The sequence below is a fragment of the Zootermopsis nevadensis genome, unplaced genomic scaffold (assembly GCF_977971745.1).
Source record: "Zootermopsis nevadensis isolate Lab colony 2312 unplaced genomic scaffold, Znev_1.0 Znev_ptg000012l, whole genome shotgun sequence".
Classification (NCBI taxonomy): domain Eukaryota; kingdom Metazoa; phylum Arthropoda; class Insecta; order Blattodea; family Termopsidae; genus Zootermopsis; species Zootermopsis nevadensis.
Window position 1 is genome coordinate 13,282,833 of NW_028259144.1, and position 13,900 is coordinate 13,296,732.

The following is a 13,900-nucleotide window of genomic DNA, read 5'->3' on the forward strand; positions in this document are numbered from 1 at the left end:
AGTGACGGACTTTACTTTGGTGCGGACGAACTGCATGGAACAGAACTGGTTCTGCTTCTGCTGGTAAAGAAATTTCCGACCTTTCATGGAACCCTAAGGTATCCCGAGCTAGATGAATCCAGTCCACTTTCTCATAACTTTAACCTTTAAGATCCATTTTAATATTATACGGCTATCTACGCCTACCTAGGCAGTCTGTTTCCATCAGATTTCCCATCTAATATCTCGCTATCTTACCTTCTTTTATTTAGTTACCTTGCTGATATTTGGTGGAGAATACATACTTTCTGTAACTTATTTGTGTAATATATATTTGTTTAAGTATATTTTAATTGGGTTTATTGTTTTACGTTTATCTTCATACTACGGTCCTCGTATCTTCCGTTTGCGAGTCTTGTTTGATTGGTCCATTAATTTTGATACATTCTCTAAAGAAATATTGGTGTGATTGCTGCAATTTAAATAGCACGTGAATTATTATAATCTGTGCTTTTCTCCTCATTCATGACGTACCTTGCAGTCTTTAGGTGTCAACACTGTTCAATTTCATAACGTTGTCGCACGTTGCGATGAGAAGCATTAATAATTGGAGTCAAGCCGTCACTGTTGGCTAATATTAAACTTATTCCGGCATGTATTTTGAATTTTTTTTTCAAAATTCTCCCCACCCGATCCCTTCCGTACCCGGTCTCTGCAGTACCCTGTCTCTGACGGACCCGCTCTCTGCCAGACTCGGTCTCTGCACGAAAATGCTGAAAATTGTATATAAAGTGCAAAAATCCAAAAATCTTCGAAATTTTTGAAATTTTCTTGATGTCGAAATTTTTCAAATTTTCTTAGTTTTGAGCGCTCTTTGGACAATTTCCGGCATATTTTGATTTTTCGAAAATGTTGACTAATTTGTAAATTTCAACAAAATTCTCTCCACCCGAAGCCTGCCGAATGCGGTCTCCTCAGAACACTCTCTCTGACGGACACGGTGTCTGCACGATCCGGCCTCTACCGGACTTGGTCTCTGCCGCACCCGGTTTCCGCAGTAGTACGAGGGTGAGTCAAATGAAAACCGTAAAACTGAGATAAAAATTCGAAATATCGCGCCATTGTCCTATAAGTTGGCAGACATGTTACCAATGCTATAAAGAGTATCCTATAGGTGACAGTATAGTGCAGACAAACAGAACGCCATCACAGTGCCAGTTTGAAGATAGCTGCTCCACTAGTTACATGTACGAAAGAAAAACAACTTTCTGTAATTCGTTTTTTGATCAGTGAAGAATCTTGAAGAATCATCTTCGACCTGCAGTCAGATCAAAGCGACATGGACTTTTGACTTGAGGTGTCCTTTTGCAACATGACAATGCTCGGCCCCACACTGCCGGTGCAACAGTTACAACAATCCAAGACTTGCACTTTGAGTGTCTTCCACATCCGCCATACTCACCAGACCTAGCCCCAAGTGATTACCACATGTTTGGGCCACTCAAAGAGGCGATGGGAGGAAAGAAGTTCCGTTCTGATGAAGAGGTACAGCAGGCGGAGGATGAGTGATTGCGCAGACAACCACAAGAATTTCTTTCTAGAGGAATCCATACACTTCGTAAACGCTGGAGGGCCTGTATTGAACGAAATGGAGACTGTGTAGAAAAATGATGTAGTTGTGTATCGCTTTCACTCAATAAATTAAATTTAAAAAAAATTACGGTTTTCATTTGACTCACCCTCGTATATCTGACGGGCCCGTTATGCCGGACTCGGTCTCTGTATGACCCGATCTCTACATAGACGTCCATCAGAGTCCGGGTGAGGGAGAGGCCGACTTCAGACGAGACCTTGTGAGGCAGAGAACCAGTTTTGTGAGCTTTTTGGACAATTTCTAGCATTTTTTGATTTTTCTAAAATTTTGAGAAATTTTTGAAAATTCTCCGCACCCGATCCCTGACAGAACAGGTCTCTGACGTGCACTGAGTGTGTGACAGACTCGGTCACTGCTGAACCCGGTCTCTGTATGAACCGGTGATTGCAAGGGAGTCTGCAAAGACCGCGTCTGGCGGAAACCGTGCAAGGTACAGCAAGAGTGAGTCAGAAACCGGTTGAAGCAGAGGCTGTCAGAGACCGTGTTCAGCAGAGACCGGGTTTGGCAGAGATCGATTCCATGTAAGACGGTGTTAGTCACAAGTAGTCCCGCAGAGACCGTTTGTGTTTATGTCGGGAAGGGAGAATTTCGAAGAAAAATGTAATTTTTTTTTAAAAAAATGAAAAATCAAAAAGTGCTGGAAAATATGTAAAAAGCGCACAAAACAAACATTTTTCGAAAAATTTGAAAATTTTTTGAAGATGAAATTTTAAAAATATTTTAGTTTTGTGCGCTTCTTGGACAATTTGCAGCGTTTTTTTTAATTTCGCGCACCCGATCCCTGCCAGAACCTGTCTCTGCTGTGCACTGTATGTGACAGACTCGGTCGCAGTTGGACTCGGTCTCTGTGTGCTGTGGTCTCTGTATGAACCGGTCATTACAAGGCCTCAGCAAAGACTATACGTCCAGCAGAGACCGTGCGCTGTAGAAAAAGATACAGTGTGTGTGCCAGAGATCGTGTTCAGCAGGGACCGGGTTTGGCAGAAGCCGAGTCCGTGTAAGACCGTTTATTACTGACAAGTAGTCCCGCAGAGACCGTTTGTGGTAGTGATAGGGAAGGGAGGATTTTGGAAAAAAAATCAAATTTTTAAAAATTGTCGAAAAACCAAAACATGCTGGAAAATGTCTAAAAGGCGCACAAAACAAACATTTTTCGAAATATTTGAAAATCTTTTTCATGTTGAAATTTTTCAATTTTTTCTAATTTTGTCCGCTTTTTGTACAACAGCATTTTTTGATTTTTCGGAAATTTTTGAAAATTCTCCGCACCCGATCCCTGCCAGAAGCGGTCTATGCCGAACATGGTCTCTACTGTACCCGTTTGCTGCCTCATCCGACCTGTACCGCACCCTATCTCTGCCGACCCATTCTTTGCCTGACTCGATCTCTGCCGGACCCAGTAGTTGTCGGTTCGGTGGTCTGGTGGAACGACTTCAGAATTTGAAAAGCTTCAAAAATTTAAAAGAGTTCACAAATGTGACAAAATCGTAATTAAAAATTTGTTTGAATTTTTCAATTTTTGGTTTTATGTGCTTTTTGACTATTTTCCAGCATTATTTTGATTTTTCGATTTTTTTTTTCAAAATTCTCCGCACCCCGTCACTGCTAGACCTGGTTTCTACCAAACGCTGTCTCTGCCGGACTCGGTCATCGCCGGAACCGGTGTCTGCCGGACACGGTGTGTTCCGGACCCGTTCTCTGCCTTACCCAGCCTCTGTCTGACCCTGTCTGCCGGAAACGCTGACAGGCGTAACAGGTAGAACGACTTTCAAAATTCAATTTCTTTAAAAAATTTATATGCGATTGTAAATGTCATAAAATACGAAAAAACGGAATATTTTCGAATTTTTTTTGAAGTTGAAATTTTCAAAGATTGTCAAAATGTAAAAGATTTTTAGTCTTCTGTCCAACGGGTACCGGGTGGCCTTTCTTGGGGGTAAACGCGGCCGGAGCGTAACGGTGATCACTCACCCCTATTTAGTACAGAGGTTAAGAATGTGTAGGGAGCTATCTCTCTCTCTGCGCAAGCGCCTACATGGTGATAAGCGGGACAGGTTTACTTTTTTTCCATTAAATAGGGGAAGAAATATTTAAAATAATAATACAGTTATCACGAGCCCTGTATTTAACGTCATGCACTGATTAGTGTTAATATTAGACACTACTGAAAAATGCTTCCGTGCAAATGTAAATTATTGTGATTTTTTCTGAACAAAATGGCATTTTTGTACATTGTAGTGTAGATCTCCAATAACTTTTTTTTAAATTGTTAAGTCGTTTGGAAGAATGCATTAAATTGTAACAAACATATAGTGCAAAACTTATCAAGTATGAAAGGAAAATCTAACATACTGAATACACATCGTCTTAAATATTATCCGGAAAGGCCCTCCTTGGCACAGTGATTTGGAGAAATTATTACCAACCAACCAACACTTGTAATCTCAAAAGCGAGAATGTGTTTGTGTGAAGTCTCCCGTTAGCGTTCTGCATACAGCTGCACGGCACTTCGATGTGACGCAGGGGCGCCATGTTTTGTGCGGCGTTCTGTGCTACTTTGTCATTATGCGGCGGCAATGGCTAGTGGTGTAACTCGTGTAATACATCGCTGTGAGGAAGCGCAGGTATCCAGTGAGTTAAGTAAGTGACAATAATTCAGATTCTGTAAAATCAATACACTATTTACTTTCGGAAATCAATATTATTAAAGCTGATTTATAGCCTCTTCACATATCAATACGTATCGTGTCAGAATTCATACTGTAATTTCATAGTTCAACATTCTGCCGTGATTGGCGCGCGAGTTTCAGCTATTGAATACATTACGGAAATACATTAAATCCGCGAAACGTCTTAAGAGGACTCATCTTAAAAGAAGTGGCAGGTAAAAAAAACGGCGTGCTACGTGAAAGTAACTCAGTCATCTTACGATTTACTACTTATGCCAAATATGGAAGTCTGCCGCCCGCAGCCATATTCAGAAGTCGCAAGTGTTATTCGTAATTCGAGTAACTCACCTTAGCACGTTAGTAACAGGCAGATTCACGAGGATGTGGGGATTCCATTCTTCGCCAACCACAGAGCACGAACTGAGAGCTTCTATTCAGAATTAGGTGATGCAGGGACACCCTTATTTCGGCAACTTGGAAGGCACTTGTGCGTACTAAGGGCTCCCTGACGTCACCCACGGGTAACAGAGGAGAACTGGAGCTCAGGAGGCTGCTCTCAAAAAGGCGACCAAGTCAACTACTCACAAAACCTGACTGAAGTATCAGTGCTTTTCTCAGTTGTTCGGCAAGTGTCAGGGTACAGTTGGAAAGTGGCACGGCCCGCTTATTCCCAATCATGTAAGCCTTCAGACAAAATTATTCCCTCCCCTCCAAAGACGCTGAAACTTTCAGCCGAAGCGACCCCTTCTGGGTTTAACTCCCAGACGTCCATCCTCCTACAAGTAGCAATGGGCCCTAGTATGAACATATCAAAGTCTTCAACCCAGAAAATATTCCGTTACCGTCGGTTTGATTTTGGGGCACAGGTTACCAATTTCAGCGATGCTTTTCATTCGCCGGAATGGTTAACATAGCAAGGGACTACGTCCTGCTCCCGCACAAGACGTCCTCGGCTTTCTGGCTGGTTGGTTAGAATCCGAACTAGCGGACAAGAGCAGAGCTAATGAAAAGCAACGGACGTTACATGAAGTTCGTTGTGCTTTCTTTTGCATATATATATATATATATAGGTGGATGCTGTAGTCTCAGTCTCTCAACAGATTTCGATTAAATTTCTTGTCGATTGGGGATACAAAACTAATAATTTTTCAAACGAAATGTATGGATATCTTATTTTTACTATAAAAATTTGTGATTAGTCGTTGTCATCAATAAATTACGTCATCAACAATGTCAACTTATGTTTTTTTATACTCGGCATTGTTGTGTTCCACAACAATGCCGAGTACAACACAACAATGCCGAGAAAACAAATAACGCTTAGTACCAAGCCAGTCGCATTATCACTGCTCTACAAGCAGCACGTCGCATTCTTGAATATTGACTGACAGTTGGCCTAAAACATCAGGAAAGTGAAAGAAGACGTTATCAACTATTTGAAGTATCAACTCTAACAACTCCAACAAGGTAAACTGATACTCATTCGATATATTACGATTAAGAAAGTATTATGAAAACTGACTTTATGATTACGAAAGTATTATGAAAACTGACTTTTGATCGATATTAAGACGAAGATTTGCTAGGGTGGGGCTGGACGTAATAAGTTGCCTGAACAAGAACTGTTGGCCTCTAAACAGCGACTTAAAGGACTACAACATCAGACCTATTTCAGAAATAAAGAAAAGCGAAAGAAGACTTAATTGATAAACGAGACCATATTAAGAACACATGTAGAAAACTTATTCAACAAAAACAGAAGAGCAAAAAACAAACAAACGAAGATTTGCAAGAGTGGGGTTGGACGCAGAAAGTTGACTGATCAAGAACAGTTGGCCTCTGATCAGCGAGGTAAAGAACTAAAACATCAGACCTATTTAATAAATAAATAAAAGCGAAGAGAGACTTACATTGATGAACGCAGAAAAACTTATTCAACAAGAATAGAAGAGCAAAAAACAAACAAACGAAGATTTGCAAGAGTGGGGTTGGACGTAGAAAGTTGACTGATCAAGAACAGTTGGCCTCTGATCAGCGACGTAAAGAACTAAAACTTCAGACCTATTTAACAAATAAAGAAAAGCGAAGGGAGACTTACATTGATAAACGAAGAAGAACGTATTCAACAAGAACAGAAGAGCAGAAGAAAACAAACGAAAACTTGCAAGGTTTGGTTTGGAAGTAGATAGTTGACTAACCAAGAACAGTTGGCCTCTGAACAGCGACGTAAAGAACAAAAACATCAGACCTATTTAACAAATAAAGAAAAGCGAAGGTAGACATACATTGATAAACGCAGAAAATCTTATTCAACAAGAACAGAAGAGCAAAAAACAAACAAACGAAGATTTGCAAGAGTGGGGTTGGACGTAGAAAGTTGACTGATCAAAAACAGTTGGCCTCTGAACAGCGACGTAAAGAACTAAAACATCACACCTACTTAACAAATAAAGAAAAGCGAAGGGGGAATTACTTGCAAGGTTAAGGTTGGGATTGGACGTAGATAGTTGACTAACCAAGAACAGTTGGCCTCTGAACAGCGACGTAAAGAACTAAAACATCAGACATATTTAACAAATAAATAAAAGCGAAGGGAGATTTACATTGATAAACGTAGAAAAATGTATTCAACAAGAACATAAGAGCAGAAGAAAACAAACAAACGATGATTTGCAAGGGTGGGTTTGGAAGTAGATAGTTGACTAACCAAGAACAGTTGGCCTCTGATCAGCGACGTAAAGAAGTAAAATATCAGATTACAAGAAGCGCTCCGAAAGGATTAGTCGTCGTTTTCGTCAAAAATGACGTCATCAACACTATCACCTTATATTTGTTTATACACGGAATTGTTGTGGAACAACAATGCCGTGTACACAACAATGCACAGTAAAGAATTACGCTTAGTACCAAGCCAGTCGCATTATCACTGCTCTATATCGTCTCCGAACAGCGGCATTAGACTATTTAAGAAATGAAGAAAAGTGAAAGAAGACGTTACCAACACCAAAAAGGTAATCTGATAATAATAATAATATTCATCCAAGTCATACTGTTCTTCAAGGGTTAAAACACTTGAATAAGACACTAAATTAACACCCCGAAGAGGGTTAGTTTAGTGTCTTACTCAAGGTTTTAAAACGCAACCAACCCCCAAATGGGGAGTTAGTCAAGTGTTTTAAACCCCCATTCGTGAGTGAGGGTTAATTTAGTTTCTTACTCAAGGGTTGAAACACTTGAATGAGACACTAAACTAACCCTTCTGAAGTGGGTTAGTTTAGTGTATTACTCAAGAATTTAAAGTGTTTAAACCCCCCCATTTGGGGGTTAGTTTAGTTTCTTACTCAGGGTTTAAAACACTTGAATGAGTCACTAAACTAACCTCCCGAAGGGGAGTTAGTTTAGCGGGTTACTTAAGATTTTAAAACACAACTAACCCCCACGAAGGGGGTTTGTCAAGTGTTTTAACCACCAATTCGGGTGGGTTAGTTTAGTTTCTTACTCAAGGGCTAATACACTTATATTTTACACTAAACTACCCCCCCGAAGGGGAGGTTAGTTTAGTGTCTTACTAAAGATTTTAAAACGCAACTAACCCCCCGAAGGGGGGTTGTCAAGTGTATTAACCCCCCATTCTGGTGGGTTAGTTTAGTTTCTTACTCAAGGGCTAAAACAATTGAATGAGACATTAAACTCCCCCCGAAGGGGAGGGTAGTTTAGTGTCTTACTAAAGATTTTAAAACGCAACTAACCCCTCCGATTGGGGGTTGTCAAGTGTTTTAACCCCCATTCGGGTGGGTTAGTTTAGTTTCTTACTCAAGAATTTAAAACGCAACCAACCCCTCTGATGGGGGGTTGTCAAGTATTTTAACCACCATTCGAGGGGTTGTTTAGTTTCTTACTCAAGGGTTAAAACAATTGAATGACACACTGAACTAACCCTTCCGAAGTGGTTTATTTTAGTGTCTTACTCAAGATTTTAAAACGCAACGCAATGTTTAAACCCCCCCATTCGGGGGTTTAGTTTAGTTTCTTACTCAGGAGTTAAAACACTTGAATGAGTCACTAAACTATCCTCCCGAAGGGAAGTTAGTTTAGCGTATTACCTAAGATTTCAAAACTCAACCAACCCCCCAGTAAAAATGACGTCATCAACAATGCCAACAGATATTTGTTTACTCGGCATTGTTGTGGAACACAACAATGCCGAGTAAACAAATATAACGCTTCACAACAAAGAAATAAAAAAATATCAAGCCAGTCGCACTATCACTGCTCCAGAAGGAGCACTTCGCATTCTTGAATATTGACTGACAGTTGGCCTAAAACATCAGAAAAGTGAAAGAAGACGTTATCAAGTATTTGAAGTACAAACTCCAACAACTTCAACAAGGTAAACTGATACGCATTCGATATATTACGATTACGAAAACTATTATGAAAACTGACTTTATGATCGATTTTAAGACGAAGATTTGCTAGGGTGGGGCTGGACGTAAAAAGTGGACTGAACAAGAACTGTTGACTTCTGAACAGCGACGTAAAGAACTACAACATCAGACATATTTAAGAAATAAAGAAGAGCGAAAAAAGACTTACATTGATAAATGTAGAAAGTTGACTGACCTAGAACAGTTGGCCTCTGAACAGCGACGTAAAGAACTACTACATCAGACCTATTTAAGAAATAAAGAAGAGCGAAAGAAAACTTACATTGATAGACGAGACCATATTAACGACACACGTAGAAAGACTTATTCGGTAAGAACAGAGGAGAAAAACAAACGAAGACTTGCAAGGGTGGGATTGGACGTAGAAAGTTGTCTGACCAAAAACAGTTTGCCTCTGAACAGCGACGTAAAAACTCAAACATCAGACATATTTAACAAATTTAACAAATAAAGAAAAGCGAAGGAAGACTTACATTGATAAACGTAGAAAAACGTATTCAATAAGAACAGAAGAGCAGAAGAAAACAAAAGAAGACTTGCAAGGGTGGGATTGGGCGTAGAAAGTTGACTGACCAAGAACAGTTGACCTCTGAATAACGACGTAAAGAATTAAAACATCAGACCTACTTAACGAGTAAAGAAAAGCGAAGGGAGATTTACATTGATAAACGCAGAAAAACTTATTCAACAAGAACAGAAGAGCAGAAGAAAACAAAAGAAGACTTGCAAGGGTGGGGTTGGACGTAAAACGTTGTCTGACCAAAAACAGTTGGCCTCTGAACATCGATGTAAAGAATTAAAACATCAGAACTACTTAACGAGTAAAGAAAAGCGAAGGGAGATTTACATTGATAAACGCAGAAAAACTTATTCAACAAAAACAGAAGAGCAGAAGAAAACAAACGAAGACTTGCAAGGGTGGGATTGGAAGTAGATAGTTGACTAACTATGAACAGGTGGCCTCTGAAAAGCGATGTAAAGAACTAAGACATCAAATCTATTTAACAAATAAGGATAAGCGAAAGAAGACTTACATTGTTAAACGAGACCATATTAACAACACACGTAGAAAAACAGACGAAGATTTGCTAGGGTGTTGTTGGACGTAGAAAGTTGACTAACCAAGAACAGTTGACCTCTGAAAAGCGACGTAAAGAACTAATCCATCAGACCTATTTAACAAATAAAGAAAGACGAAGGGAGAGTTACATTGATAAATATAGAAAAACGTATACAACAAGAACAGAAGAGAAAAGGAAAAAACAGACGAAGATTAGCAATGGAGTTGCTGGACGTAGAATGTTGACTGATCAAGAACAGATGGCCTCTGAACAGCGACGTAAAGAACTAAAACATCAAAACTATTCAACAGAAAACAGAAGAGAAAAAAAAGAAGATTTGCAAGGGTGAGGCTGGACGTACATAGTTGACTGACAAAGAACTCTTGGCCTCTGATCAGCGACGTAAAGAACTAATCCATCAGACCTATTTAACAAATAAAGAAAGACGAAGGGAGAGTTACATTGATAAATATAGAAAAACGTATACAACAAAAACAGAAGAGAAAAGGAAAAAACAGACGAAGATTAGCAATGGAGTTGCTGGACGTAGAATGTTGACTGATCAAGAACAGATGGCCTCTGAACAGCGACGTAAAGAACTAAAACATCAGAACTATTCAACAGAAAACAGAAGAGAAAAAAAGAAGATTTGCAAGGGTGGGGCTGGACGTACATAGTTGACTAACGAAGAACTGTTGACCTCTGATCAGCGACGTAAAGAACTAATCCATCAGACCTATTTAACAAATAAAGAAAGACGAAGGGAGAGTTACATTGATAAATATAGAAAAACGTATACAACAAGAACAGAAGAGAAAATGAAAGAAAAAGAAAAAAACAGACGAAGATTAGCAATGGAGTTGCTGGACGTAGAATGTTGACTGATCAAGAACAGATGGCCTCTGAACAGCGACGTAAAGAACTAAAACATCAGAACTATTCAACAAAAAACAGAAGAGGAAATAAAAAAAAAGACTTGCAAGGGTGGGGTTGGACGTAGAAAGTTGACTAACCAAGAACTGTTGGCCTCTGATCAGCGACGTATAGAAGTAAAATATCAGATTACAGGAAGCGCTTCGAAAGGATTAGTAGTCGTTGTCGTCAAAAAATGACGTCATCAACAATATAACCTTATATTTGTTTATACACGGGGGTTAGTTTAGCGTCTTACTCAAGATTTTAAAACGCAAAAAACCCACTTCGGGGGGTTGGTCAAGTGTTTAAACCCCCCATGGGGTGGTTAGTTTAGTTTCTTACTCAGGGGTTAAAACACTTGAATGAGGCACTAAACTAACTCCCCTTCGGGACTAACCAAGGTTGGTTGCGTTTTACAAACTTGACACACACCCCCCTAGGAGCTCCGAAAGGAGCGCCCTGCTCTAGTTATGAAAAAATGGTGTATTGCATGTCATGTGTATATGAGCCCACAAGGTGACAACAAAGTCGAGTTGTATTTGTACAGAAATACAACGTAAGAAAATTTTCATGGATGAAGGGCAGCAGGAACGGCTATCACCATTTGCAGGTTTTGTGTCAGAAAATTCACAGCAAGTGTATAAGCTAGGAATGACAATAAACACGCGTTCCGCTTGTGGAAAAGACATCCACACACCTCGGCTGTCCACAAAGAACTGGCGCAAGCTACGGACAACGGTTTTAAAATATCAGGATTATTCTCGTACATGTTTGGTTTTTAGCTGTAGGAATGGTCAAGGTCAACGTTGAGCTATTTTCCTTTGACGAAAAGTTGGCTCAGTTTATGTGAATTCTCTGTTTTTCTCGCTGTTGCCACTTTGGAGACGTATGACACTGTACAGGCTGTATTGTCCGATTCACAGTTTTAATTAGACTAAGTAATAATTACTTTAGAAAGAAGCTTGTACATTCCTCTTGCTTGTACGGCACTCACATTTCACTTTCAGGTAATTAACAAACAGCAAAACGCGTAATTCAAAAAGTGCACCCAACCAGTCGTGAGAAGCGAACGTCAGTTATCTTTGTCTTTCTTGGAACCCGAATCGAGTCATCATTGCCCATCACACTTCTTTCGGTTATTTTTAACATCATCTTCCAAGTACTGTCTTTCTTCAGTTTTTCAAATTTTGTATGCATTTCTCTTCTCTGTGTGCTCCTTGACTTGGACCGTAATTATATTCTGTGGAGTAGTCCTATGAAGTACGTAGCTCAGCAGCATGCAGTTTTCTCCATCCTGCTGAAACTTGCACTCTTTCACGTCCAAATATTATCATCAGTAACGTGTTATGAATTCTCAAACACATTCAATCTCTGGTCTTCCGTTAGAGTGATCCTGCATCACGAAAGCCATGCAGAACGTATCTACGCAGCAGACTGCTTGCTGGCACAAGGACAAAGTAGCACGTGTTCTGTATGCTATTCCCGGCACAAGGGGACCGATCACTCACCTTTCTGCATTGCTCCAGTGTCGTAGCTATTTGACCAAGTTATTAATACCCTTCACACTGCCCTCGCAACTTTTTAAAACAAACTGGGAAACGTACGCAGTTCTAACAGTTCTGAAGCGTTCGTCACATTTTTACCTCTCATCTTTACTAATGGCGCCAGTGACGTCATCAAGGAGGATTCCCCACATATTAAATTGCGTAGTGGAGGTCTAAGTGTGAACTGCCCGTTAGTTATGTCCAATTTTAACCACTAGAATGTGTTTAAATTTTAGTAAAACTCTGAAATACCAGATTTTATGAAAATCCGTTCAGTGATTCTGGAATTGTAACATACGGACAGGCAGACACGGGAAAACTAAAAGGCAGAATTTCGCCACTTGTCTGGAAGGTCAGAAAAAATGTGAAAACCTCAAGAGAGATGATGTTCCTCGAAATGCGTATTGATTCACATTACCGTTTTCCAAATCAGAGACATGAACTAATGTCAAGATAAGTGAACTGCCACGCCATATATTGTTTATTACATACGTGAAGACCCTTTTGCAGTAACAGATTATAAAACTCATTTTAACAGTAATTACTGTGAACATCATCATGTTAAATCAGAATTTCCCAGTTGGGTCTCCTCAATCAACAGTTTTTGAGACTTGCCTAATTTGAGCTATATACACTTACACCACTTCCTTCCTGAGTATGAAGACGGCTGTCTTCCAGGTTGTAATACTGTGTGGTCTGGTAGCAGTTTACCAGGGTTTCAGAGGTCCTTGCTGCCTCCATCATCAGGGCAAAGAAACATTGGTAAACTTCTACCAGAATGCAGTGCTACAACCCAGAAGTCAGCCAGCTTGGAAATGCACTAGCTAAGCAGGAAATCCCATGAGTGATGTGTAGATCTAATTCTGTCTCCCCTTTGCAGATCTGTCAGAATGCCAACTGATGCAGGTGCCAGATGCTGTGTACCATTTGATGCGCCACACAGCACTCAAGGGCTGCAATCTATCCAGCAATGTCATCACCAAGATACCACCAAAGTTTGCAGTTAAATTCTCATTGATTACAAGTTAGTTTGTCACATTACAGCAGCCATACTGGTCTGTGCAGAAAGGAGCCCTCAGTTTCACAAACATATAACTGATTGATGGTTTAGAATCAACTGACTGGTTAGGCCTGTTTTATATGTGACTAATTTAAAATAATTCTACTTTTGCTAATGACATTTCTTGCACGCATGATATAATGTTCATATCACCATGACTCATTCTTCAGAACCTCATTTATCAAATGAGGATAGACCATGTGAAGGTGAGGCCTTTTTCACTCCAAAACTGAACCCTCCTGTTTGAACTGCGTCTTGAGTCTGTGTATTGTTCGTTTAGCAGGAGCCCGCCTGGTGCCGCAATGCGTACGAAAACATGTTACAGTAACACTTGGGAAAGAAAAGAAACCCCCCCCCCCCCACCACACTTTGCTTTTGTTCAGCCCTCAGCCTCCCGGTGTCTGCCATCTTACAGAATGACTTGCTACAACTACATTGCTAGTCGCAGAGTGTTCTGCTGCCAACTACTGAGTTTGCCGCCAAAGTTTTAAATTTGTTTCTCATACGGTATAATTTTGAAATTAAAAACAAATGGGCAAACATTTTGTGCGCCATCCTGTACGCAGACAG

The 13,900-nt window shown here is 40.1% G+C and overlaps 2 protein-coding genes across 5 annotated transcripts in view; one reads left to right on the forward strand and one right to left on the reverse strand.

Moving 5' to 3' along the window:
* The window catches only part of Sclp (leucine rich repeat containing protein 20 sclp), a 34,081-nt gene that overhangs the window by 10,296 nt on the left and 9,885 nt on the right, over positions 1-13,900 (forward strand). Inside the window, exons 1-2 of one of the 3 annotated variants that reach the window (XM_087347992.1) lie at positions 4,195-4,273; positions 13,151-13,294. In XM_087347992.1, the coding sequence (XP_087204118.1) occupies positions 4,210-4,273; positions 13,151-13,294 (208 nt within the window). In that variant the 5' untranslated portion in view covers positions 4,195-4,209. Of the gene's footprint in view, positions 1-4,194; positions 4,274-7,096; positions 7,314-13,150; positions 13,295-13,900 lie in introns of those variants that run through there. The other 2 variants (XM_087347993.1, XM_022064447.2) reach the window with 2 other exon arrangements.
* Positions 323-13,151, reverse strand: LOC110830059 (uncharacterized). 2 transcript variants are annotated; one of them, XR_002543159.2, is made up of 3 exons: positions 4,651-5,359; positions 1,719-1,829; positions 323-1,613 (listed from the first exon to the last, which is right to left on the reverse strand). XR_002543159.2 is itself a non-coding variant. In XM_087347994.1 (3 exons), the coding sequence occupies exons 1-3, from the start codon at positions 13,012-13,014 to the stop codon at positions 1,461-1,463; spliced, it is 369 nt and encodes a 122-aa protein (XP_087204120.1). In that variant the 5' UTR covers positions 13,015-13,151; the 3' UTR covers positions 323-1,460. The 2 variants fall into 2 exon arrangements, 1 of the variants encoding a protein (XP_087204120.1); XM_087347994.1 differs by lacking the exon at positions 4,651-5,359 and adding an exon at positions 12,910-13,151.

What these genes read in the sequence shown, in the direction of transcription:
- LOC110830059 (XM_087347994.1), bottom strand. Translation starts at nt 13,014, where the DNA reads ATGATGGAGGCAGCAAGGACCTCTGAAACCCTGGTAAACTGCTACCAG. An exon ending in ATACTCAGGAAGGAAGTGGT is followed by an intron (nt 1,830 to 12,909) that starts GTAAGTGTATAT and finishes CTGCCTCACAAG; the next exon opens with GTCTCGTCTGAAGTCGGCCT. An exon ending in GGCCCGTCAGATATACGAGG is followed by an intron (nt 1,614 to 1,718) that starts GTGAGTCAAATG and finishes CGTTCAATACAG; the next exon opens with GCCCTCCAGCGTTTACGAAG.